General features: G+C 34.5%; 1 protein-coding gene across 1 annotated transcript in view; it reads left to right on the top strand.

Annotated features, from left to right (window-relative positions):
* cachd1 (cache domain containing 1) overlaps positions 1-24,316 on the top strand; it is a 137,124-nt gene that overhangs the window by 31,985 nt on the left and 80,823 nt on the right. The window contains exon 2 of the mRNA XM_056460039.1: positions 15,433-15,495. Coding sequence (XP_056316014.1) covers positions 15,433-15,495 — 63 coding nt within the window. The remainder of the gene's footprint in view (positions 1-15,432; positions 15,496-24,316) is intronic.

Here is a 24,316-nt window from a genome sequence, read left to right as displayed (position 1 = left end):
GCCCTTTAAGGTTGCGTGTTTTCTGACAATTTGAACTCGCATCTGAATCAATTCATTTCTGCTCCTGTCAATGTGGTTTAGTAGCTACAACAACCGCGACAATCTCTTAAAAAGAACAACTCACAAAGGAAAAATTTCAATTACTTTGGATTGTTACTTGATAAGACTAAAAAAAATCTATAGATGAGAAACTATTTTTGACCACTTCATATTGCTTAATTGTGTTGGAAAAATGCTCTTTTTGTAACAAATTTCATTTGGTATAATTTGTATCTTTATTTTAATGTTTTTTTGTTGGTGAGTTATCTACGAAATAAACAAAAAAATAAATCAAAATAAATTTTATGGTGAAGTAATGTGCAAATAATGCCTTTTTTCCCCTCAATAATAAGGGAATTATGAATTTAACTTCAAGTCGGACATTTTTAACATAAAATATAGTATTTCTGACAATTATCTTAATTTAAGTAATGAATTACCATATCGCAATACTACTTGGTATCATGATACTTCAGCTGGTATAGTATCGTAACAAGAATTATTGGTATCGTGGCAACCCTAGTTTCTAACCAATGGGGTGATTTTGAGTTTTAATTTGGCCTCATCTTTCTGTTTCAGCAAATTATTTATTCAATTTAATCAATTTATTTTGAAATATATTTTGGGAAAATGCTTTGAAAATTGAAAAAGAAAACAATACACGCTGGGCAAATTTACAACACTTTCGTTATGTTTGGGGCTGTTTTTGCTTCATTGACTTCTATCATAATGACAATTTTTATTGCTAAGCCATGACAACAAATAATCATGCATTCTTGATTGTTGCTGGTCTTCCCTATTTGGAAGAGGTAAAATTACAAATGTTTGATCATTAATTGTAGTGCAAAAACAGTTTCTGGATAAAAATTATATGGTTATATGAAGTATAGTATGTACGTGTGGGCATGTGCAAGAGTGTGAGAGAGACCTTTGCGCACTAACATTGATATATTTGAGAAAATAAAAAATTTGCAGTTCAGCTCTCAGAACATAGTAAACATAGTAATGCAAAAATACTATAATTTGCTGTTTTGCTCCATAGAACTCCATTTAAAAACCAGAAACTTTTTTGCTCAGGCCTATCTAAAGGGGTAATGCTGCCAACTGATGATCAACAGTAAAAATGAAAAGTTTGACTTCTTCCCAACAGGGAAAACCACCAACAGTAGCTTTGCAATAAAAAGATGTCATTATTATGGAAGTCAATAGGGCAAAAACAACCCCGAACATGACGAAAGGGTAGTCAATTTAAATGATATACAGAGGGTTAAGCAATATTTATTTTTGATTGTCTACAGAACCAATCACTTGACTAATTACCCTAACTTGCCCAGTTGACTGAATTAACCCAGTTAAACCTTTAAAATTGCACTTTAAGCTGAAAACTAATATCTTGAATAATACCTATTAAAAGCTGTCATCGTGGCAAAGATGAAAGAAATCAGTTATTACAAATTAGTTGTTAAAACTATTATGTTTAGAAATGTGTTGAAAAAAATCTCTCTGTTGAGCAGAAATTGGGGAAAATATAAAATAACTATATTTAACCTCTTCAACATTATTATAAGTACACTGGGTGACAGATATTTGTTGGTTTGCACAGTTTCAATATTGGGTTTCAGTATGGCAATAAATGTCATGTAAAAATGCTATTTAAACCCACATTAGCAATAGAGCAAATAATCAGCACCTGAGGTGATCACTGTCATTGTAGTTTATGCTGCTGTTTAGCCATGAGATCCAAGAAATAGAAACCATTTCGAAAATAGACATTTTGTGCATCGCTGTCATGGACAATTATGTTAAAAACTCCTTTAACATGGCTAGGACAAAAACTTACATCGTTAGTCGTTCAAAAACATAGCTTAGCATAGCATAGCTTCTCGGTAAACTACAGCTGTGTAGTAAATGCTACTACATCTGAAAGCATCTGAAAAGATCACATTTAATATATTTTTTACTCCAAACTTACTACTTAACTTCAGTTGAGTGTGATAAATCCTTCTGTAAATGATTCCATAGTTTGATTATTATTCATGCAGATAGATTTTTTTTGTTTACAATTACAATGCTATGGAAATTTTCTGTGTTTCTTCTTCATGGTTGTTTGGAGATTCTGTGCAAGAGCACCCTTTGGGGGTGATTAACTGGTGGTCACTTTGCAGTTTTGCTTAATCGTGTTTGTGATTTCCATTTTTAATAACCAGTCTGCCCTAGATTGTTTACAGTTTAATGGAAGTTGCCACAATTCACACAAAGCATCATGAGGCATAGGGAAAAAGTGGACACAACCCTTTTGGCTGTATATTGAAGCTGAATGTGTTGAAGTCTGTGTTTTATTAATAACTGACTATTTTACACGAACACATCCCAGACAGTCATCAGACTTACATGGGCTGAACTGCACACAGTCCAAGACCTTGAAAGTGTATGAATGCAATGTTTTGTCTGTGCTAGTAATGCGTAACTGTGGAAACCAAAGTCGATTTTGCTTCAGCTTTGCTCTGTGTCATTACTTCAGTTCTGATGGTCAGATAGATTCGAGAAGTTTTGGTATTAAAGAGCCATTAAAACAACTTATTCTCCATTAACCTGATAACTCGGTGAGATTATAGATGCAGTCCACCCTTATATGCTCGCATGTGGAACTCATTTTACTCTCGCTCTCTCATCGTCCACCCAACCCCCATAAACACACATGCACACACACTTCAGTTTATTCACTGCTAATGTGAAACATGTCAGTCGCACTTCAGTATCTTAAAACGTTAAGACCCTTAAGAAAGCAAGAATTTATAGTAAAAGAAACGGATGGATAAACGATAGAGATGTAAAACGTTTGACAGCAACCATTAATTGAGTATATTCTTGCTTTTAGGCTGCTGGTTGTACAAACATTTATTTTAGCAGGGTTTTTTGCATTCCTTTTTTAATGTATCATTTTATTTGTAAAAAATGCATGTAAATGAATGTAGCAAAACCAAAGAATCATATTTTTTAAAGATTAGAATTAATTTAAAAATGGATTTGTATTAGATGTAGGGATACAACGATTAACCCGTTTCACTATTAACCACGCTTTAATTCGTCACTGTTAATTGTTGGTAAGCTTCTCAACACCACGTTTCTGCACAGAACAAAACTGCTACAACTAAACAAAGTTATACCAATTGTGTGCTAGTTTAAAGTTACGAGCTTGTACACTGAGACTAATAACCATGCACACTGGATTAACTTTGACTGAGGCTATAACTAAGGCAAGTTCGTATTTCCAATGGAGGAACGAGCACGGCTCTGCCCCGCTTGTGTATTGGGTCGGCTGACTCGCCTGCTTTTTTGTTTAAAGAGTAGTAGAAATGAGACTTCCTTTCTTTTGTCCCTTCTTTCTTTTATTTTTCTATTTACTGCTTTGCAGCTTTCAGCAGTAAATTAAATTATTTATTATAATCTTACGTTTATGTTTTGTGGCACAAATATTATTTGTTTATTAAATTGACATCCATATAAAAACAATACTGCAAAATCTATATTTCTTACTGCAATTTTTCATTTTTGTTTGATGCAAACCTCAGATTTGTTTTTCATAAAGCAACTTTTTATAGCAGATAACGCACATTCAAGGCAGCATGATAATGTGGAATGTAATTAATTGTTAGTATTATTAGTATCTTCATCATCATTAATATTCTATAGTTTTTAGAGATTCATTTTGGAATTATTGCACAAATATCAATGAGTCATTACAGAATTAGTTGGATGTTGTTTTCAAATACATTTAATCCGTTAATATACAATTTGCAATGGTGCTCATTCGTTTTTGGTGAGAGCTACATTTTTTATGGTGCTTATTTTTAAGCACAAAAGAGATTAATGCAATACTGTTTGTTTTTAATTTTATTTGAGCTGTATTTGGTTACTGAGTAGCAATAAATAACAATTTAAAATATAAGGAGTGTTCACATGATTTTTCGAAACTAGAAGTGTTTTGAAGTTAATGAATGCATAATAATCATGATAACCGTGATCATTTCTCAGACTATAATCGTACAACCAAAATATATAATCATTGCATCCCTAATTAGATGTAGCATCCCATTTTGCTATTAACACTAAATTAAAGGTAAAGAATTAATTTTTTTAGCAAAAAAAAAAATCTATTTAATGCAAATAATCCATTTAAAATCCATTTCAACTGGGAAAAAACGTCTTAACAGACATGGTAATCTAACTGCTGTGAAGAATAGTGGCAAGAAATTCATGTTTAAAATGACAGTAAATGGACTGTAATCTTTAAAATATGTCTTAATATGTCATCAATCTATTGGTCTTGTAAATATGGTTGACAAGATTGTTTTGGTGTCTGAAAATCTTAAAATTTTTCCCTCATAGAGGGTTCAAAACTAATACAAAAGTGAGAATATAAAAATAAGTTTCAAATGGTTAAAATGACTCTATAACAAACATGCTAATCAAATTGCTGTGAAGAATAGTGACAATCAATGCAGATTTTAAATGACATTAAATTAGTGTTTTTGGACTGTAGTCTTTAAAATATGTCTTTTAATATGTCATCAAATTATTGGTCTTGTATTTATGGCTGACAAGATTGTTTTGGTGTCTTTCATTTTTCCCTTGTAGAGTGGTCAAAACGATTACAAAATTGAGAACTGGAAAATGTATTCTTTCTTTTTTTTTTACTTATTGGTGTTATGTTGATGAAGATTTTCAAAGCATAGATTGAAATAATAATAATAATTAGGGATGCACCTAAATGAAAATTCAGGCCCCGAACCAAAAAATGTGGATGCACCTGGCTGAAGGCCGAAACTGAAAATGGCTTGCAGTAAAATAACTACATCTTATGTTGCACTAGCCAATTTGTATGCATCAAATGTATTAATTTTTCATTTATACCAAAAATAATTCGAATTTTAAGTAAAGAAGATTGAGTACCAGGAAGATTTTTTTTTATACATTTTACACTAAAAGTAAATCACAATCAAATTGCTGTGAAGGAATGCAGATTTAAAATGACAGTAAATGAGTACTTTTGAAGTGTAGTCTTTAAAACATGTCTTTTAATATGTCATCAAATTATTGGTCTTGTAAATATGGCTGACAAGATTGTTTTGGTTTCTGAAAGTCTTTTCATTTTTCCTTTGTAGGTCAAAACTAATACAAAAGTAAGAACTGGAAAATTCATTTTTTTTTCACTTATTGATGTTATGTTGATGAAGATTTTCAAAGCATAGAGGGAAATAATAATAATAATAATAATAATAATAACAATAATAATAATAATAATAATAAATAAACATCAGTTATTTAATTTGTGATTAGAGGAATCATGGTTATTGAGAAATGTGCAGGAAGATGTCTGCCAATCCAATACAAGAGAATCAATCTCTTGAGTAAAATGTTCCTGAATGAAAGTGAAAGTGCCAGACTGCAGTTAAAGTCGACAAATTAGGTATAAAACACCCAAAATTACACGAAACTCTGGAGGGAATTTGTGCATAGCATGATGACGCAATGATGTTAATCGAATTATGTGCTGTAACATGTAAAACGGGATCATGAAAGGAACATTCATAAAGCAACTCGTGTAAACACCTTAATCATATTATTGTCTTATTTACATTAAGGCAAATAATTCGATCACTGATGTCCTTGTGAACGTAGTTAATGAAATATTAATAACTGTTTGTACTTTAGTGAGCACGTATACTTTATTTCTTATGAGCTTTTGTTTCTCTAGGATTTTTTTGGCATAATTGAAACCTTTATGAAACCATCATTAATTGTAGTTTGCCTTTATTGTTTTTGAAAATACCATGTTCTGAATATTTTGATGGTTTAATTAATCTTGCAGTGTCATTAAAACAAATAATAAGGTTCAATCATATACTTGTTACCAGATGATATTCATAAATCATGGGATTTATGTTGATAATGTCCAACAAAAGAATAAAAATACCATGAAGCACTTTTGGTATTAATGATCTTCTTCGTAAATACTAGATCCAAGTTATCTGTTGCTGATGTGTGATACTTCAGTGCATATTTTGTGTATTCATTTGTCATAAATGTTAAATTCAGACCGCTTCAGGTTCATGTCAGCATGTATATTAAGAATTTCCGCATATTCAGGTGCAGATACAGAAGGAGCTGCTGCCTCGTCTCTGGCTCATCCTTAAAAACCGGGAGAGGGAGATGGAGAAAAAAAACACATCAGAGGGCAGGGAAGGATGCCTCATTCTAGAGCAGAAGTCTTTGTAGTGCAATGAGCACACCGCTTCTGAGAGTTGGAGTGGGGGGGAAGGGGGCGAGCGGGGGTACCTGCGGCTGGAAATCGCAATAGCATCCCAGACTGGCTTCTGTTGTCTGGCCTTTCATCTTCTCTGTTTGTACCCAGATTCCCCTGTCGCTGCAGCAGCAACTAGGTGTTGTCAGCTGCAGTGAGGGAAATACAGGATTTAAAATCACATTGTCACTTACTCTTATAAAACACATTTATTTGAAAGAGGTTTTTAGCGCATGCAGAAAAAACAAGAAGAAACACTCCAGGTAAATAATATAAATAATAGAGCATAAAATAAAACTTAATTGAGATTTTGAAATGAATCACAAATTAAATAAATTAGTGCATTTTTAAAATAATAGACATTGCTTCATATAAACCAACTAAGTCTTTACCTGTGATCATTCCTATTTTTTCTCTATTTTTAAGAAACATCAGGATATCCACATTTTCTGGCTGGATGTGTGCACTTGTAGGAGTTGGAGTTACTGTTTTTTTTTTTTTTTTTGATTGGATTACTTTTTTAATGCAGTTGTATTGCATTACACTACGGTGGACACTAATGGCCTGTTTCCACTGAGTGGTATGGTACAGTACGGTTCGGTACGCTTTTATGGTGTTTCCACTGTCAAAAGGTACCAAGAAGCGAACATACTGTGCCACTTTTAGGGGACCCTTTGCAAAATGGTACCTAGCACAGCAAAAGTGTACCAAAAGGCAAAGCAAGATGTGGAGCAGGGGCGTTGCTAGACATTTATTTATATATATATATATATATATATATATATATATATATATATATATATATATATATATATATATATATATATATATATATATATATATATATATATATATATATATATATATATATATATATATATATATATATATAAAATTTATTTTTTAAATAAATATTTAATATAAATAAAAGTATTCTTGTTATTATACAATGATTATTCTAAATAATCTTAAATGGAACTGGAAAACAATGTTAAGACACAACTAGAGATTTAGAGACTTAAATATCCTAAGATCATTTAAGAAATCTTTTGCATGACTATTAATTTCATTTGAATTCTATAGACATTTTAATAAAATACAAAAAAAGATGTTTTATAGAAATATCTGTTGTCTTAGACTTGACACATGGCAGAGAATTAGGTTTATTAGGTCATCCCTCCTTTTTGCTTCATACAAAAAAATCTATAAAGGAGGCACGTTTAGTAAGATCACCACCATATTGTTTAAACTTTAGTTTTGTCAACTTGCAAAACAGAAAAGGTTGTTATGCCGGTTTTACAACGCATGAGTGGCGCGTGAGCAGCAAGTAGCCGGCTTTTTTGGCGCACATGTTAACTACTGGAACTGGCACCAGCAGAAGAGCAGCGCGTGCGAGAGGCGCGTGAGTTCTCTATGCACACGCGGAGATGTGTCAGTTTGCTTTTTGATTACACTGCTTTCACCAGCGTTGGGTCGGTTGCACATAGAGAATAACGTCTTTATTTCGGAATTACCACTCTTAGTAAATACACTTGCATATGAAGTACATCATATCTCAGTGCATTTACTAGGGCACTGGAGATTTTTACTGGGGCACGTGCCCCAGTAAATTGGGTCTAGCGACGCCCCTGATGTGCAGTGAACGCTGTGAGAACGAAAACAAAGAAGCCGGCATTTTTAAATACACAGCCGAGACATTATGTTGTAATACTATATACAGCACATATAATATAACAAATTGTGGTTGAGCTGTATTTACACAAGTAATTATGTGTATTAAGCATCTGTTTTGTAAGAATATAATATTGTAAAATGTGCGCAGTACAGAGTACGTGTGACCATATTGTTGACAGAGGAATTTACAAACTTGAATTTCAAAGTGATTTCTGCCTCCCATCTTCATAGCAGCTCTCTCTGGTGTGCGCATTATACACAAAAGCATTTCATTATATATCAGTATCTACCAATGTGGCTGGGAGATCCTCAGAATCAATATCCACTCTTTTGGGTGTTACCTGAAAGATCTATTGAGTTACAGATTAACAAATACATGCCCTGGCAAATATTTTTTTCATTCATTACCTTGTTTACTGTGGGTTGCGAATGACTATTCATGTTGACTTTGCATAGATGCAGCGAAAAGACATGAATGCTCTTCAACCCACATCCTTCCTTCAGTGGAAGAGTTCAGGGAGGGTCAGTCCAATGATTTAGACCTTGTAGGCCTAAAGAGAGGATTAGGGCACCTTTTCTGCTCATTGCGTTGTGTGAACACACCCTTTCACTCCCTAGTACAATCCCAAATTAATGAGGATTAGCTGGATGTTCTCTGGCCTTTGAAGATGACTGAATTGCTAATAGGTTTATCCCCTTCTATCGCACCATTTTAATGGAAATGCTGCAGAGCATCAACGCCAGGGCTCCAGTGTTATTCCGCTCCCACAGCGCGTCAGCTGTTTTACCCAACTGATGACTGGAAACTTTACATGTGTGCATTTAAAATCCAATATGCTCATCTGTGCTCATTAGCTTTGCACAGCTACCCTAAGCTGTGATAGAGCAGTTCTCTTTTTGTGTTTGCAGTATGGACGTGACTTATGGGTTTTGCGTTCTTTAGGCGGAGGCAATAATTTTTAAGTGGTCGCTTTTAGGGCTAAGGGTGATGGCAATCTTGATATAATAAACCACCCTGCGGAGCGCCCGGTTTTAGTCAATCTCCCTTGCCGTGCCTCTGTTAAAGGGAGTGCCGGAGCCTTGACAAGCCTGGATCAAAGACAGCATGAGGTTCACTCATTCCAGACATCTATTCAACTGCAGTCAAGATTAACCCTGGGGTTGACAAGATTAATAACTGCCCTGGACACCAAATTCTGAGCCAAAGCAGCTGCACATAGGCCTCTTTGTCCCCACTCAGTTGAACGCCGGTATGTTATTGCTTACAATCCTATAGCTTGTCATTCATTTTAATGTCAACTTGTCTATGAGGATTAGATGGGGGATAGTTTAGACTTGGAGTGGGCTTGAAGAGTCCTGTTGGTTTGTAAAGTTCAAGCACTGATTATTGCTGACGATATGGCTTGATCCTGCTCTGTTTTTTCTTGTAGACCAGGACTAAAGTGGTCACAGATGTAAAAATAAACAATTGTGACACTAAATTATATTCTAGTCACCATTGGTGACGGTTGAGGAAATTCGATTGCATCCATATCAGTTTTGTTTGATTATTGAATCTCTATTAAAGTTGTTGTTTTCAAACAGGGGACCTTAAGGCTTGAAGTGAGTTAATACAAAACACAACGAAGTTTAAATAAATACATCCCATATTTGAAGAAATAAGATTACTCTCGATAAACCTAAATATATGAAGTAAAAGTTTATACTGATTTCTAAACCTCAAAGCACTGTAAATGGATAACATCTGCCCTCCATGAATAATGTGTTTTGGAATGTACATTTTTGCTGATCTCTAAAAATGTCGCACTTGTTATTGAAAATAAAATTGTTCTAGAAATCACAACCAGCTTTATTTACAGATATGGTCAATGGGGAGCATGGAGACACAAACCACTGACTTCGGTTTTGATTTGGATTTATTAAAACGTCTTTTGGTGTTTCTCCGTTTTCTATAAGACCAAATTGGAAATAGAGTGTGTATGACACAGTCTGTGTCAGTAGTTAAAATTGCATATTTCTCTGTGTTTGAACATTCTTAAAAACATTTGGTGTCATCAAAGTACAAAAGTCAGCAAAATATATTGGCTGACACTATTCTAGTGGTTTTTGGATAAAAAAAAGATCATACATATTGTGTCCAATCGTCAATCCAATTTCAAGCAACTTTGATATGGTTTGACTGAAATGTGAATGCAGCACAGATCAAAGACATCGAAATGAACCGAAAACTAGCCAATTTAACAGGACTGATTGCTCACTTTAATAAGGAATAAGAACCTTTTTAGTTCATGATCCAGTTGTCTAGTTGATGTTGTACATTGTGATTCAATAAAGGCATTAGAAATGCATTTTTGGGGCAGATTTTCATTTGAATGTGGTAGATGAATTTCCTGGTGATGTTTTGTTGTCCTTTATGCATTTTATAAGCTTTATGTGAGTTCTCAGCTGCTAAAAATATGTCACATGTACACACATGCACTGAGAGTGTTTAGCCAACACAGTATTGTTTTAGATGTTCTGTAAGTACCGTGGCCAAATATGTCATCAAAGCCACCTTTTTTATTTGTGTGATTAGTATCTTTAGATTGAGTCTTAAAAAGGCAGTGACTAAAGATATAATTTGTTGACCAAACATGACGTCAATTGAGCTAAAAATGTGAACATTACTTTGGTAAACCACAAGTACTTTATTTCATTTTGTCTCTTTCAAAATTAACTAAATTAGTGCGTACCGTGAAACATGCTATTTATGGTATGTGTACATATACACTTACCGGCCACTTTATTAGGTACACCTGTCCAACTGCGCTTTAACGTAAATTTCTAATCAATCACATGGCGGCAACTTAATGTATTAGCTGCCAATCTGCTGTAGTTCAAACCGAGCATCAGAATGGGGAAGAAAGGTGATTTAAGTGACTTTAAACGTGACATGATTGTTGGTGCCAGACGGGCTGGTCTGAGTATTTCAGAAACCGCTGATCTACTGGGATTTTCACGCGCGATCATCTCTAGGGTTTACAGAGAATGGTCTGAAAAAGAGAAAATATCCAGTGAGCGGCAGTTCTGTGGGCACAAATGCCTTGTTGATGCCAGAGGTCAAAAGAGAATGGCCAGACTGGTTCAAGCTGATAGAAAGGCAACAGTAACTCAAATAACCACTCGTTACAACCGAGGTATGCAGAAGAACATCTTTGAATGCACAACACGTCAAACCTTGAGGTGGATGGGCTACAGCAGCAGAAGACCACACTGGGAGCCATTCCTGTCAGCTAAGAAGAGGAAACTGAGGTTACAATTTGCACAGACTCGCCAAAATTGAACAATAGAAGATTGGAAAAACATTGCCTGTTCTGATGAGTCTCGATTTCTGCTGCGACATTCGCATGGTAGAGTCAGAATTTGGCATCAACAACATGAAGCATGGATCCATCCTGCCTCGTAGCATTGGTACAGGCTGGTAGTGGTGGTGTAATGGTGTGGGGGTGATTTTCTTGGCACACTTTGGGACCATTAGTACCAATTGAGCATTGTGTCAGTGCCACAGCAGTGTTTCCTCTAGGATTTTTTTCCAGCTGTGGCGGCAGACTCTGTTGGGTCTTTTACACTGATCTACCAACTACCTGTGGTGTTATTTCATTGACAAATGTTGTGGGCGCAGTATTACAACTCGAGATCGCATTTATGTAATACGAGCATGTGAATCTCTGTGCTCGAGCGCTGATTTATTTTTTTGAATGAGAAGCTGTAATGGCCATAGCGGGATGAATTTTAGTGTGGCGCCCCGCTGCGGAAAAATAAATGTAGCGGAAACCATGCACAGCCTATCTGAGTATTGTTACTGACCATGTCCATCCCTTTAGGACCACAATGTACCCATCTTCTGATGGCTACTTCTACCAGGATAACGCGCATGTCATAAAGCTTGAATCATCTCAGACCGGTTTCTTGAACATGACAATGAGTTTACTCTACTCAAATGTCCTCCACCGTCACCAGATCTCAATGCACTAGAGCACCTTTGGGATGTGGTGGAATGTGAGATTCACATCATGGATGTGCACCCGACAAATCTGCAGCATCTGTGTAATGCTATCAAATCAATATGGACCATAATCTCTGAGGAGTATTTCCAGGACCTTGTTGAATCTATGCCACAAAGGATTAAGGCAGTTCTGAAGGCCAAAGGGTGTCCAACGGTACTAGAAAGGTGTACCTAATAAAGTGGCAGGAGACTGTATATGCACACATATGAACACACAAAACATTCACATCTTTTGCAGAACAGTCACTGTTAAGAAGAGTAAGGTAAAAAAATAGACATTGTTTTGGTGAATTCTTTGAAGCATAATAATAGTCTAGAGCCCTGTGTTTATCAGTTTTCTCCTCAAAGACCTTTCTCGCTAGAGTTTCACGTTTGTTGAAAGCCTTCTCAAGTTACAAGCTGCGAAATTCCACTTTGGCCTGGGTAAAGCTGTGAAAGCCATCGAAGCGGTTCGAAAAACAAACCCACCACGTCGGGGAAAGACTTGCGCTGGTGCCCGGTGTGCTATATTTGTTTGTGCCTGTGTTTATTTTACAAGAAGGCTCTGAAATGACAACTTTATTCTTTCACTTAGCTTTCCACAGCTTCTGTGTTTCTAGCTTTAATCACAAAGGTGGGGCTCATCCATACATCACCCCCGCAGTTTGTTTAGCCTTTTATAAACATGCGCTTGTGATGAAATTCCAGGCTTTAGGTGAGTGCGGACAAGTGCTCGGTTTCGTCATCTTTAATGTGGGTGACATCTGTCTACTCCTCAGACGTGGCTGAAGAGAGTTTCTTCTCTTCTTAAGTGTTGACGATCATCAGTCAGTACTGATGGCGAGTGATGTTTGGACAGGATAGGAATCAGTCACGTTGTTATGACACATTCCACAGTGGTATAGTATAGTAGGATTCCAATGGGATTGAGGCGTGAAAAGACTAAATATCGTCATTGTGAAGAACTCTTGAGCTTGTAGGCTGTTTTCGATTAGTTTACAATAGGAAGGTGTAGACACTGATTGATTTAATGTCCTTTGGCTCATTTAGCTGGGAATTGGGAGGCTTACATAAAACATCTGCGGTCTTTTTAAAGCAAATGTTTGCTAAGCTTTTGTATAGTTTGTAATGTGATTGTTGGCCACAGATATTTATCTAATGTTTGTGCCCACAATGAACATTATGTTGGCAAAACATTTAGTGCAACTGTACTAGCTGAAACTTGAAACACTTTGAAAAATCCAGCAGAAACTTGTAGCTCTGTAAACGTTCTCTTTATTGGTGTTTCCCACTGAAAGGGATAGTTCACGCAAAAATTTAAATTACTCATCTGAAGTGGTTGTAAACCTTTTTCTTATATCTTACAATAGATGATATATTGAAGAAAGTTGAATACCTGTAACCTTTAGCCACTTTCACACATATAGACCTTTCCGGAAAATTACTGGCAACCTTTTTGTAAATAACAGTAAATTCGTTCCAAAATTTTTCCAGAAATAGAAGTTGTAACATTATCGGTAATTTGCCGGAATGCTGCTCTGTGTGAATGCAGAGAAAAGAGCACGTTCACATTTAGAATGCACTGACGTGAGATGTCTACTCCAGCCAATCAGAACATTCAGACGCATTTACGTCCGTGCAGTTTATGAAAATAAAAGTCTTTGAATATTTCTCCAGACACATTTGGCTGCTAGATGATAGTCAGAGAACGTTTCTATGTTTCTTCTTAAATAAAACTGTGAAAAAAATTATCGATAAAACGCTTATAATAAACTGTTGTTTGTTTAACTTCAAGCTCTGCTTCAGTTGCTTGACGCGTGTGCACTTGAAGATGTGCTCCAGCGCCAGCACACACACACATTATGTACATCTTGACATGTTAAAGTATTCCTCTATATGTTTTCATCAAAGTTGTTCACAATACTTATCCATCCATAGAATTTGTAATGTAGTCAAATGTGTAAACATTTAGCTACGGGTCGCGCTTCTGCATTTGGATATCTCTGGGATAAAGCAGCTGCATGAATGCAAAAGCTTTAAATGAAAGTGAAACCATCAACCAAAGCCTGACCTCTTATATGTTTACAAAGACAGAGGCCATTTCGGGTTAATGATGTCAGAATTTACCGGTATTTTGGAATGGATATGTGAATGGTCTTTTCCAGAAAAATTCCGGAACGTCCTTGCCTGTGTGAACAGTGCTTTTTAAATCTACCATTAAAATCGTTCAGAAAATTTTCAGGATATTTACCGGTGTCACTGTGTGAAATCCAATCTCATCAAATTATCTTCTTTTGGACTCAACAGCAGAAAGAAACCCAAGCAGGTTTTTACACAAGACCTTTTTAGGTGAACTATCCCTTTAAGGAGTGACTCTTAATGTGGAGATTTTGGTTTTCAAAAAATAAACACATAATTGCGATAATTTAGACCAATTCTTCAAATTACCATAATATAGGGGGATAAACTCTGCACTTTTAAAACATTATTGGCAAAGCTACTTTGAACTTTAAGCTTGCTAAGCTAAACACTAATTACTGTTAGCTACAGGGAGTTTGCTGTTTTGAAAAGGTACTGAACAAGAAGACAGCAATAGGTAGCACCTATTTAAATATATAACTGCTCAATGGTATCAGTTATAATTTGAGTGTTGTGATTTCTGTATAAATGAACAATTAAGATGCCAGTGTAAACTCTACAAAACAAACAAAAAAGCTGACACCCTAATGCTGATAGTTTTTTTTACATTCTCTTTATTATATTTTTACATCGGTGCAAATGATAACTTTGACATATGTACACTTTTTCTTTTAAACAAGAAGTTGTAACATGTTAATATTAAATGTATAAGAGATTTTAAATAACACAGAGAAAAGAGGGGGAAGAGAAAAAAATGAGGGGGGATTTGAGGTGTTTCTACTAAAGTTTAATCACTGATCTCTTGCTTAAGTACTAAGTAAATGGATTCCATATTACATATAAATTCTTAGTTTTATTTTTAAGGGAAAGTCTGAGCTTCTTAGGTTGCAGGCAGGACATGAAATTTTTTATCAGTGGTGAAGGTCTTTTCATTTCCAATTCAGTAAAATCAGTCTACGTGCCAACAGGGTTATGAATCTAATCACTGTATGTACGTTAATTTTTAGATAAATCTCATTCATGCTGATCATTTTTAACTAAATAATTTGCAATGTCATCCAGAAAATCTGTGAACCATCATAATAGCAGGTGTCAATAGAGATTAACATGCTGTTCTTTGAATGAATGTTGATGTGTGTTTAAACCAGTCTTAAAACAGAAGTTCTCTGTTCCATTTTCTTGATGTCAGTCTGTGTTGTTCTGATTTATTTGTCACCTTTCAGCAACTGTCCTCTCTCTTCTTTCCACACAGAGAATCTTCAACTCCTTTGTTTATACAGAGAAGACTTCAAATGGTGAAACAGAGGTGCAGCAGGTGAGTTAGACATCGTCCCTTGATATTATGTGTGTGTGTGTGTGTGTGTGTGTTTGTGCGTGTGTGTGGGGTCTGTAGGGGCAAAGGACAGTCATTAAAATTCTGCAGTCGCTCTCTGGTTGTCTTTGAAGCCATCTTTGTGCTTTCTACTGCTGAAACGCTAATTTCGACCTCTATTGACTGAGCCGAGTCCCTCCCTAACAAGCTCTGCAGAAATAAGACCGTTGCTCATCCTTTAGCCTTTTTTAACATCAGTGCATTTGGCTCATTATCAAAACTCCCTGATTAGAAGCCATTTTAAAAGTCTGTGCCATTAGGAACGAGATTGTACAATTATAAACATGCCTGTCTACCAGAATAACAAGACATGAAAGTCACACTGCTTCATGTCTGTTACATTAATGCTGGTGATTTTTAAGACTTGTTGCTGAATGTGATCGTGTGGGTGGGTTCAGTCACTGATTCATTGTAAATTGTGCATGTAGATTGCTGAAATAATGTTAAGGCTTGTATAGTTATTTAAGTTTATCTAAACTCATTTGTATAAATTTGAACATATCTTTATTTTTCTATTAAAACCATTCTTTTTTTACTTATAAAAGCTTAATTTTACTTTATTTTTACTTACAAATAATTGAGCATTACAATGATATATTATAATGATCAATATCTGACTTTAAATTTAAAGGTAAATGGTTTCATATATAAAAAAAATAACTTGGCTTGTTTTAAGATATTTGAATCATAATAATTATGTAAGCTACCTATAACATTAATTTGATCAAAACTACTACTACTGCCTCTAACAACAACAGCAATAATAACTCCCCTAACCATGTTGGATAAAGTGCTCAAATCATGGTGATATTTTAAAAGTAGTCATTTTTTGAACGCATTCATAACTGCTCATACATTTGCATACCTCTTGAAGAACATTAAGTTTTAAAACTTAAATTACAGCTTATGAAGCTATAATCCACATAGTAAAAAAACTAAGGAATTGATATTTTCTCCACTTGTAACTAGGAGTACAATACACAGTTTGACAGCACACATGACAACTTGATAATATCAAGGCAGCATAACTTATGATAAATCTGTCATAAATATAATGGTCATAAGGCCGTTATAACTGTCATGAAAATTGTACTTTTTAAAAAATTTATTAATTTATTTTTTTTTCTTCAGTGAGACAAAATTAATTTGTCTTATTTATAGACGCTACCATATACTTTATACTCCCATTATAAAAAAAATTCTGTTTAAAAAATCCGATCCAGAAAAACAATGGAAGTGGGAATGAATGTTTTATAGTTAGCCTTTTTTTTTGCTAAAGAGACTTTATACCCTCTACCAGATGGAAGTAAATTAAAGGAACCATGTAAAGGATGGGAAGAGTCTTCCACTATAGTGGAGGTTTTTCTTTTCTTTCTCTGCTGTAAATAAACCAGTGAAAGGTGTTTGTCTCTCACCAGTTATTTTACTCGCTATGTTTACCAACCTTAAAAGTTTATTTTTGCTTTTAACGGAGAGGGAGTTAAACCAGGCTACAATATTAAAAGTAAGGTCCGATTCAATAAGTGATAAATTTATGGACGAAAATCAAAATGTCCATCTCAATATCAAAAACTCTCAGTTTTCTCAACAAACTCAACCACTGCTGAGCCTTTTTAAAAACATTCTCTGGGTGTTTATCAAAAGACAATTTTCAAGTCAGTTTGCACACCTAAATATTTAAAAGAGCTTACCTGTTCAACTTCCTCCCCATTAATTAGCAAATGGTCACAAAATGTTTATATATTGTTTGTCCCACCACAACACATGTCTTTCATCTTGCTATTGTTAAGCTGCAAGGAATATTCTGTTGTCCAACTTGTGATTAAAAATGACAAAATTTAGATAATTATCCAATACCTGATCCTTTACACATCCCACCAATGTCAAATCATCTGCATACTTGATAAGTGTCAGATATTCACTGTCACAAATATCTTTTTATATTGTACATTTTACCATCTAATACATGCTGTAGTTGAGGTGAAGAAAAATATATTAAATTCCTGACAATTATAATGGCCTCATGACAGTCATGTTTGACAAGTTACGTTGTCTTGATAATGTCAAGTTGACAAAGACTCTCACGGGTCTTGTTGTCTTGGTGTCACCTTTACATTTAAAATGAGAACTGAGCTAATAGCACTTAATGACTTGTCATAAGCATATAAAAAATCTCATTCAAATTCATGATGTCATGTCATGATTATAAATGTTTTGCAATCTTATGAACACCTCCTTCAAGTAAAGTAAGTGTTACCAAATGTTCAACTTCTAAAGTAAATCGACCAGAAATCAGATTTCCACATTGAAATTCAAAAGCATAATTAACTATTATATGTGCAATAGAGGTAATTTATGTCACTCTCAGTTGTGATTTAACACGTTTTACCATCTGAAACTACGGCAATGCATTTCTTTCCTCAGTCAACTATAAGACAGTGAGCCTGTCATCCACTGGTGTGATTTATTCTCGCCACGGGCCTCTCCATCATGCCTACTCCGGCTTCTGTTTTTGCTGTAAGGCATAAAGAGCTTTCGCTGTTAATACACTCTGTTCTGACCAACCTCAAAGCAAATCAGCATGAGTGGCAGCAACTGTGTGTACCCTGCGAATGCATTTCTTGGTGACACACAGACACACACACACGCCCTAAGCAAGAATGGACAGGTTGTTACTCTTCACTTGGGTTTCCGTGCCAAGAGAAGCCCTTTTTGTGTGAATTATTCCTGTACGCTGTGTCTCTTTCTCTTTCACCTGCAGCTATTTACCGGCTGCTGGTGAGAGATTAAGCTGATCACTGGCAGGTTGTTCTAGTGACACCTCGACAGCTAATTGCCAAACAGGGTTTTTTGGGGGTTGGAGGGGGGGGCAGTCGCTGATAAAACCATTCTGCCTGCTGAGGGAACCGAGACCTGTAAGTGTTTGATTATGAAATGACTCGGGCTTTGTCATGCTATAATGCTGTTTTCTTGTTCCTCATTAATTGGCACTGGGTGTACTCGTATAAATAGTTAAGGAGATGCTTACCAAGAATTAAAAATGATTGCGCTGTGTGTGCTATTTTTGAATCTTGTCTCATGTAGCCGACGAAACCGAGGATGAGCTTTAATTTAGCTTTAGTGGAATTTGATTGAAGTGTAATTAAAGAGAAGCATGTGAACATCTGATCAGGTTTTGTCAGGTTATTTCTACATGTATAAAATGTATTAAAATTATTGACATATGCAGTAGTAAGTGTGTGGAGTCAATCTAGGGCCATATATACTTGCAAAATAAAAGTTTTGCAAACATAAAATGAAGCATTGGGCAAAAACAATTATAATAAATGCAAATCTCCTAAAATCCCAAAGTGAAAATTAAGTTTTGAGAAATAAAATGAATTTTGCAACCAAAAAAGAACAGCAAATAAAAATCAAGCAGTGCAAAAAATAAAATAAAATATTTGCAATCATAGATATATACACTAGATATCGCATACAGACCCTGAGCATGTGTTAATACTGACGCCGCATTTGTACAGTGCTCCCAGGACAAATGTCATTAAACAGCACTCGTCAAGACAAAAGCCAATATGAAGATGCTGGACTTTAGTGCTGTGTACGGGTGTAGTAATGAGCAAACAAGGAAAACAATCTGTTTCAGGACAATAGGAAGGATAATAGATTTCCGAGCACACAAACACATGCTCTTTGCAAAATATTTTAATAGCATAGCCTTTACAAAACCCGTCCAGTCAATGGCCCTGACCTGCCTCCATTTATGCAACGTCATCACCTGGAGACACAGTATCACCAAGGTGGCCTCTTGTAAATGGCCAAGTTCCCTTGACTCCACCTCCTTATCAAATCAGCGCCACAAAGTGAAACGGGCAGAAACAAAGTGAAAACAGCATCGCAAACTCACGGTTGACAAAATCAAAATGAGCATTGCAATTGACTGGATGGGTTTTGTAAAGGCTATGCTATAAAAACGCTTTGCAAATATGTTTTTTTTTATTGCAAGTATTTTTTTTTTTTATGTTTTGCACTGCTTGATTTTTTTTTTTCTTTTTTGTTTGCAAATTTAATTTTTTTTTCTCAAAAAGGCCTTTTTTAAAGCAAATTTTTATTTCTCAAATTAATTTTCACTTTGTGATTTGTGGAGATTTGCATTTATTTTATGTATTTTTTCTCAATATTTTATGTATTTTTTTCTCAATATTTTTTGTTTGCAAAACTTTCTTTTTATTTTGTAAGTATATATGGCCCTAGATTGACTCCATATAAGTGCACCCATGTAGTTTTGAAATTAATTATTGAAATTGTCGGGATATAAGCTGCAATATTTAGTGTTCTTTTAAAAGGATAGTTCACCCAAAAATGTAAATTCTGTCATAATTTATTCATCCTCCGCTTGTTCCAAACCTGTTTGAGCTTATTTGTTTCTGTTCAACACAAAGGAAGATACAGTGCTCAGCATAATTGAGTACACATTTTGAAAATGAATATTTTTATCCATTTCTCAGTGATTATAGGCAATGTATTTTGGTGCATTTAACAAAACAGATTTATTAAACAGATATATTTATTAAAGTAATATTTAAGTCACCAAACATATTTAGAAATTGAAAGATAATACAATTAAATTCAAGCAAAATATTGCAAGAAAAATTACAACCTACAAAATGTTAACTAAATTGTAATTTTTTTTGCTTCTCTGATTTTTTCTCTTTTAAAAATTTATTTAAAATGTATTTAATATTTTTCTATAACATATAAATTTGGGTGTACTAGTTTTTTGGACTGTTATTGTGTGTTATTTTGTTAGATAAGCTCCAAACTTGGCATCAGTACTGACTAATCTAATGTATATGCACAAATATAATATTGGATAGCTTCCTACTAAAAATATGAATTTAAAAGATAGATTTGTGAGGGGTGTGCTTGTATATGGTGAGCACTGTATATGTGGTGTATAAGATAAAGGTGATGAATGACGGAAACACAGCAGTTGACTTCCGTAGTATTTTTTGTTTGTACTTGCTATGGATGTCAAAGGTTGTTTTTTTTCTTCAGATCTTGTTTCGTGTTCAACAGAAAAAAAGAAATTCACAGAAGTTTAGAACCACTCGAGTGTGATGAAATAGTGAGGAAATTTTCATTTCTGAGTAAAACCGTCCCTATAAATGTATGTTATGTGTTTTGGTTGTAAGCATCAGTTGTAAAAATGTAACTGAATAAATTAGGCACATCATTATGTACAGCAAATCAAGAATCTTGACTCTGAAAGCGGAGTTTCATTAGATTGACCTAGTTTCTGTGCGTTCTTTGTTTTTTTTCCTTTACAGTCAAAATAAAATTAGCATATTCAGGCCTTGAATAGTTTTTGGAATAAAATTAAGTTCTTGGATTTTTATGTTTTGCTCGGAAACACTCATAGAAAAGTCATACTTGAAATATTTTGAAGCTGTATAATCTGCTTTTAAAACTACTGTTACTTGTTAACATATTATGATAGTCTGTTATAAGCAGAAAAGGGCGAATATTTATGTCCACACACCAACACTAAAGTTATAATGCTATTGTTATTTTAATGATGAGCTGATGTTATGTTACAATTCAAATTATAAAAGGGGGAAAAATGGGTTTTAATTTGAGATTTTTATGTTTATGAGATTAGCTATAGTTAGTCATTCAGCAACGATTAATCACATCCAAAATAAAAGTTTGTTTTTACTTCATTTATGTGTGTGTTTGTGTGTTGTGTTTTTTTTATTACTTGTAAATCAATGCACATACATAAAAGCAAAGTTATACAAATCAACAATAATAGCATGGGTATTTAAATTTAGATATAAACTGCATTATATACTGGTAATTTTTATATCTAAATATAAAAACCAATTTTCTCAAATATATGCATGCTTGTTTATTTAAATACAAACTTTTATTTTGGATGCGATTAATCATGATTATTCATTGCCAGAAGGGCTGCATAATATATTATTTCAGCATTGATATCGCAATATACCTTTCGCAATAGTCACATTACGAGTATATGCAATGTTGAGTCTGGATTATAATTTATCATTTTGCATGTGTTTTTTGATGTAAGGGTTTTAAAAGCATTCAGGCATAAGACATCGTACCGTTTGTAACTTTGACAAAGTAACAAGGATTGATTTTGTCAAATTGTTTATAAAACAAAAACGATGCAGTGTTATTTTACATTTGACAACCCCTTATGATCCTGGCCTCCCAACCATCCCCATCCACCAAATTGGCTAGATCACTGTCTCTCCACTCCACCAATAGCTGGTGTGCGGTGAGCGCAATGGCGCTGTTGTCCTGTGGCTGCCGTCGCATCATCCAAGTGGATGCTGCACACTGGTGGTGGTGTGGAGACCCCCCCCCCCCATGATTGTGAAGCACTTTGGTTGTATGGCCAAACACAATAAATGAAATAAATTACATTACATTTGATTATTCAATTACTGTATACCGGAACACAGTTCGACTCCTCGAAAACAATAAACGCTGTTTATTTAACTTGTCTCTTTTTCAATCAATCTAAAATTATATTATATAATATATTATAAAATATATTATTTCCAAAATAGTTATTCAACTAATCTAGTGAAATTGTATTTATTTCGCAATATATATCGCAGTAGAATAAAATATCGGAGTTTTAGACTTTTTCAATATTGCGCAGCCCTAATTGTCAATACTAATAAACTACGTTTCCATCCACCTATTTTTATGCGCATTTTGCATATGCAAATAAAAATCAGTTGATGGCATCGCCAAGATGCACATAAATTTTGAAAATGGACATAAAACGTATGCGCATAACTGAGTAGGATAAACTTTTTATTCGATAAGAAAAGACGCGTATAAACTATGATGAAAACACGTTTACCGACCAAATGCGCATTAAAAAAGGTCATGTGGTTTTGTTATAAAAGATCATGTGATGATAAAAATGTGCACGAATGGACAAACCAGCAGGCTGAGCTCATTTTAAACATCTGAAGTGTTGTTCTGGTCATTCTAAAACACCTTAACCATTTCAGTATTAGTGTTATTATATTATTGATTACCTCCAGAATCAAGAGCATCTGTGCTCCGCCTCTCATGCCTTCAGATGTAATGTATTATAATATGTGAAAGTAATTTATTAAATAAAGAAAAAAATCTATGCAGCTTCTCCTACCACAGCAAATTCGGTTTTTATTGTTGATATTTGGTGCCAGGTTATCAGGAAGTGATGGTTCTATGTGACTCGTCAGATGGAAATGCTGATTTACGTGCACGTCTTTTGTGTGATATTCCAGTTTTGCACATAAAGGTAATTCACATTTTTTTGGATGGAAACCTAGCTATAGTTAGTATTTAGTGTCTTAAAAGCAAGAGTGCAGTTTCCATTTATTTTTATGCATCGATTTTTATACAACAGATATGAAGTTAGTAGTGAAAGTGTTTCATTGTACACTCTCAGAAATAAAGGTAAGAGCTGTCACTGGGGTGGTACCTTTTCAAAAGATACAAATTTATACCTAAAAGGTCCATATTAAGGGTACATATTAGTACCTAAAAAGTACAAAAGTGTTCCTCTTAATTTGTAGGTTCTAATATATACTTTTGAGGAACCAGTATGGATCCTTCAAGTACAAATGTGTACCTTTTGAAAAGGTACTACCGCAGTGACAGCTTTACGTACTATTATTTATGAGAGTGTTGGCACAATATTGTCTGTTTATTTTTATTTTTTTCCAGTGAAAATGCTTTAGCAAAAAGCGGAAAATCGTTTTTTTATGAGTGTTTTTTCCCCCTAAATTAATCTAAAGCTTGTTTAACAATACATATTGGTAATTTGGATTGTATCTTGTATTGTTTTCAAAGGAATCAGCCATTTAAAACAAATGGTTTGAATGTATTATTCAGTGAATCACTCATTAACATGCTTGTACTTCAGTTTTAACCACAGACATTTTTTACTCAAATTCACAAACCTTCTAAAAACCCATTAAAAACTTCTAAGGAAGCTAAAGTGAATTAGCCTTCTATGCTAGCCAACGAATGCGTGTCTTGTTTGATCTCTGATTGCTGTTAGTTTGTGAACAAACATTTAGACACCTGCTGATTTATATTTAGGTGTCAAGTCGTTGTTCTTTTGCTTTCCCTTAATGTATATATATATTTTTTTGGTCTATTGCATTGGCTGTCATTCTTGTTCAAGATGTATTGTGCATTATAGAGGTGATGAAATACCCCCTTTACATCTGTAGCTACAAATCTCATTATTCCGGGATCCTCGAAGAAATTTGACTTTCATCAGTTGCTCGTTTGGCAAAGCTGTCAGCATCTGCCAGTCACACGCGGTAATGAAGGCCTGGCACTGCCGCTCTTTACAAGTTGAAAAGGCGCCCCAGTGGAAAACGCCACCAATTAGGATCATGTCCACGTCTTGTAGATACACAAAGACAAAGCAAGCCTGTCTTCTCTTAATGTCAGTGTTTTAATGAGAGCAGACGCAGACCTCATCAGACATATCTCACTCAATTGCACACAGTTTGTCATGAAATTTTATTGTGTATTAGGTCAATTCTGTGTTTTTAACTGTTGCTTATATGCTTAGATTTTATTTTGTTATATATTTTAGTAAAATTTGTTCACCAGAAGTCAGTATCTGACTTTAAAGGGATAGTTTGTTTGTTTTTTTAAATTATTTTTTTTTATAGCTGTGGATGTCATTGAATGCTGGTTTTCAACATTCTTTAAA

Source organism: Danio aesculapii, chromosome 6, assembly GCF_903798145.1.
Source record: "Danio aesculapii chromosome 6, fDanAes4.1, whole genome shotgun sequence".
Classification (NCBI taxonomy): Eukaryota; Metazoa; Chordata; class Actinopteri; order Cypriniformes; family Danionidae; genus Danio; species Danio aesculapii.
The sequence above is the reverse complement of the archived record's forward strand: the minus strand, read 5'-3'. Positions and strand labels throughout refer to the sequence as shown.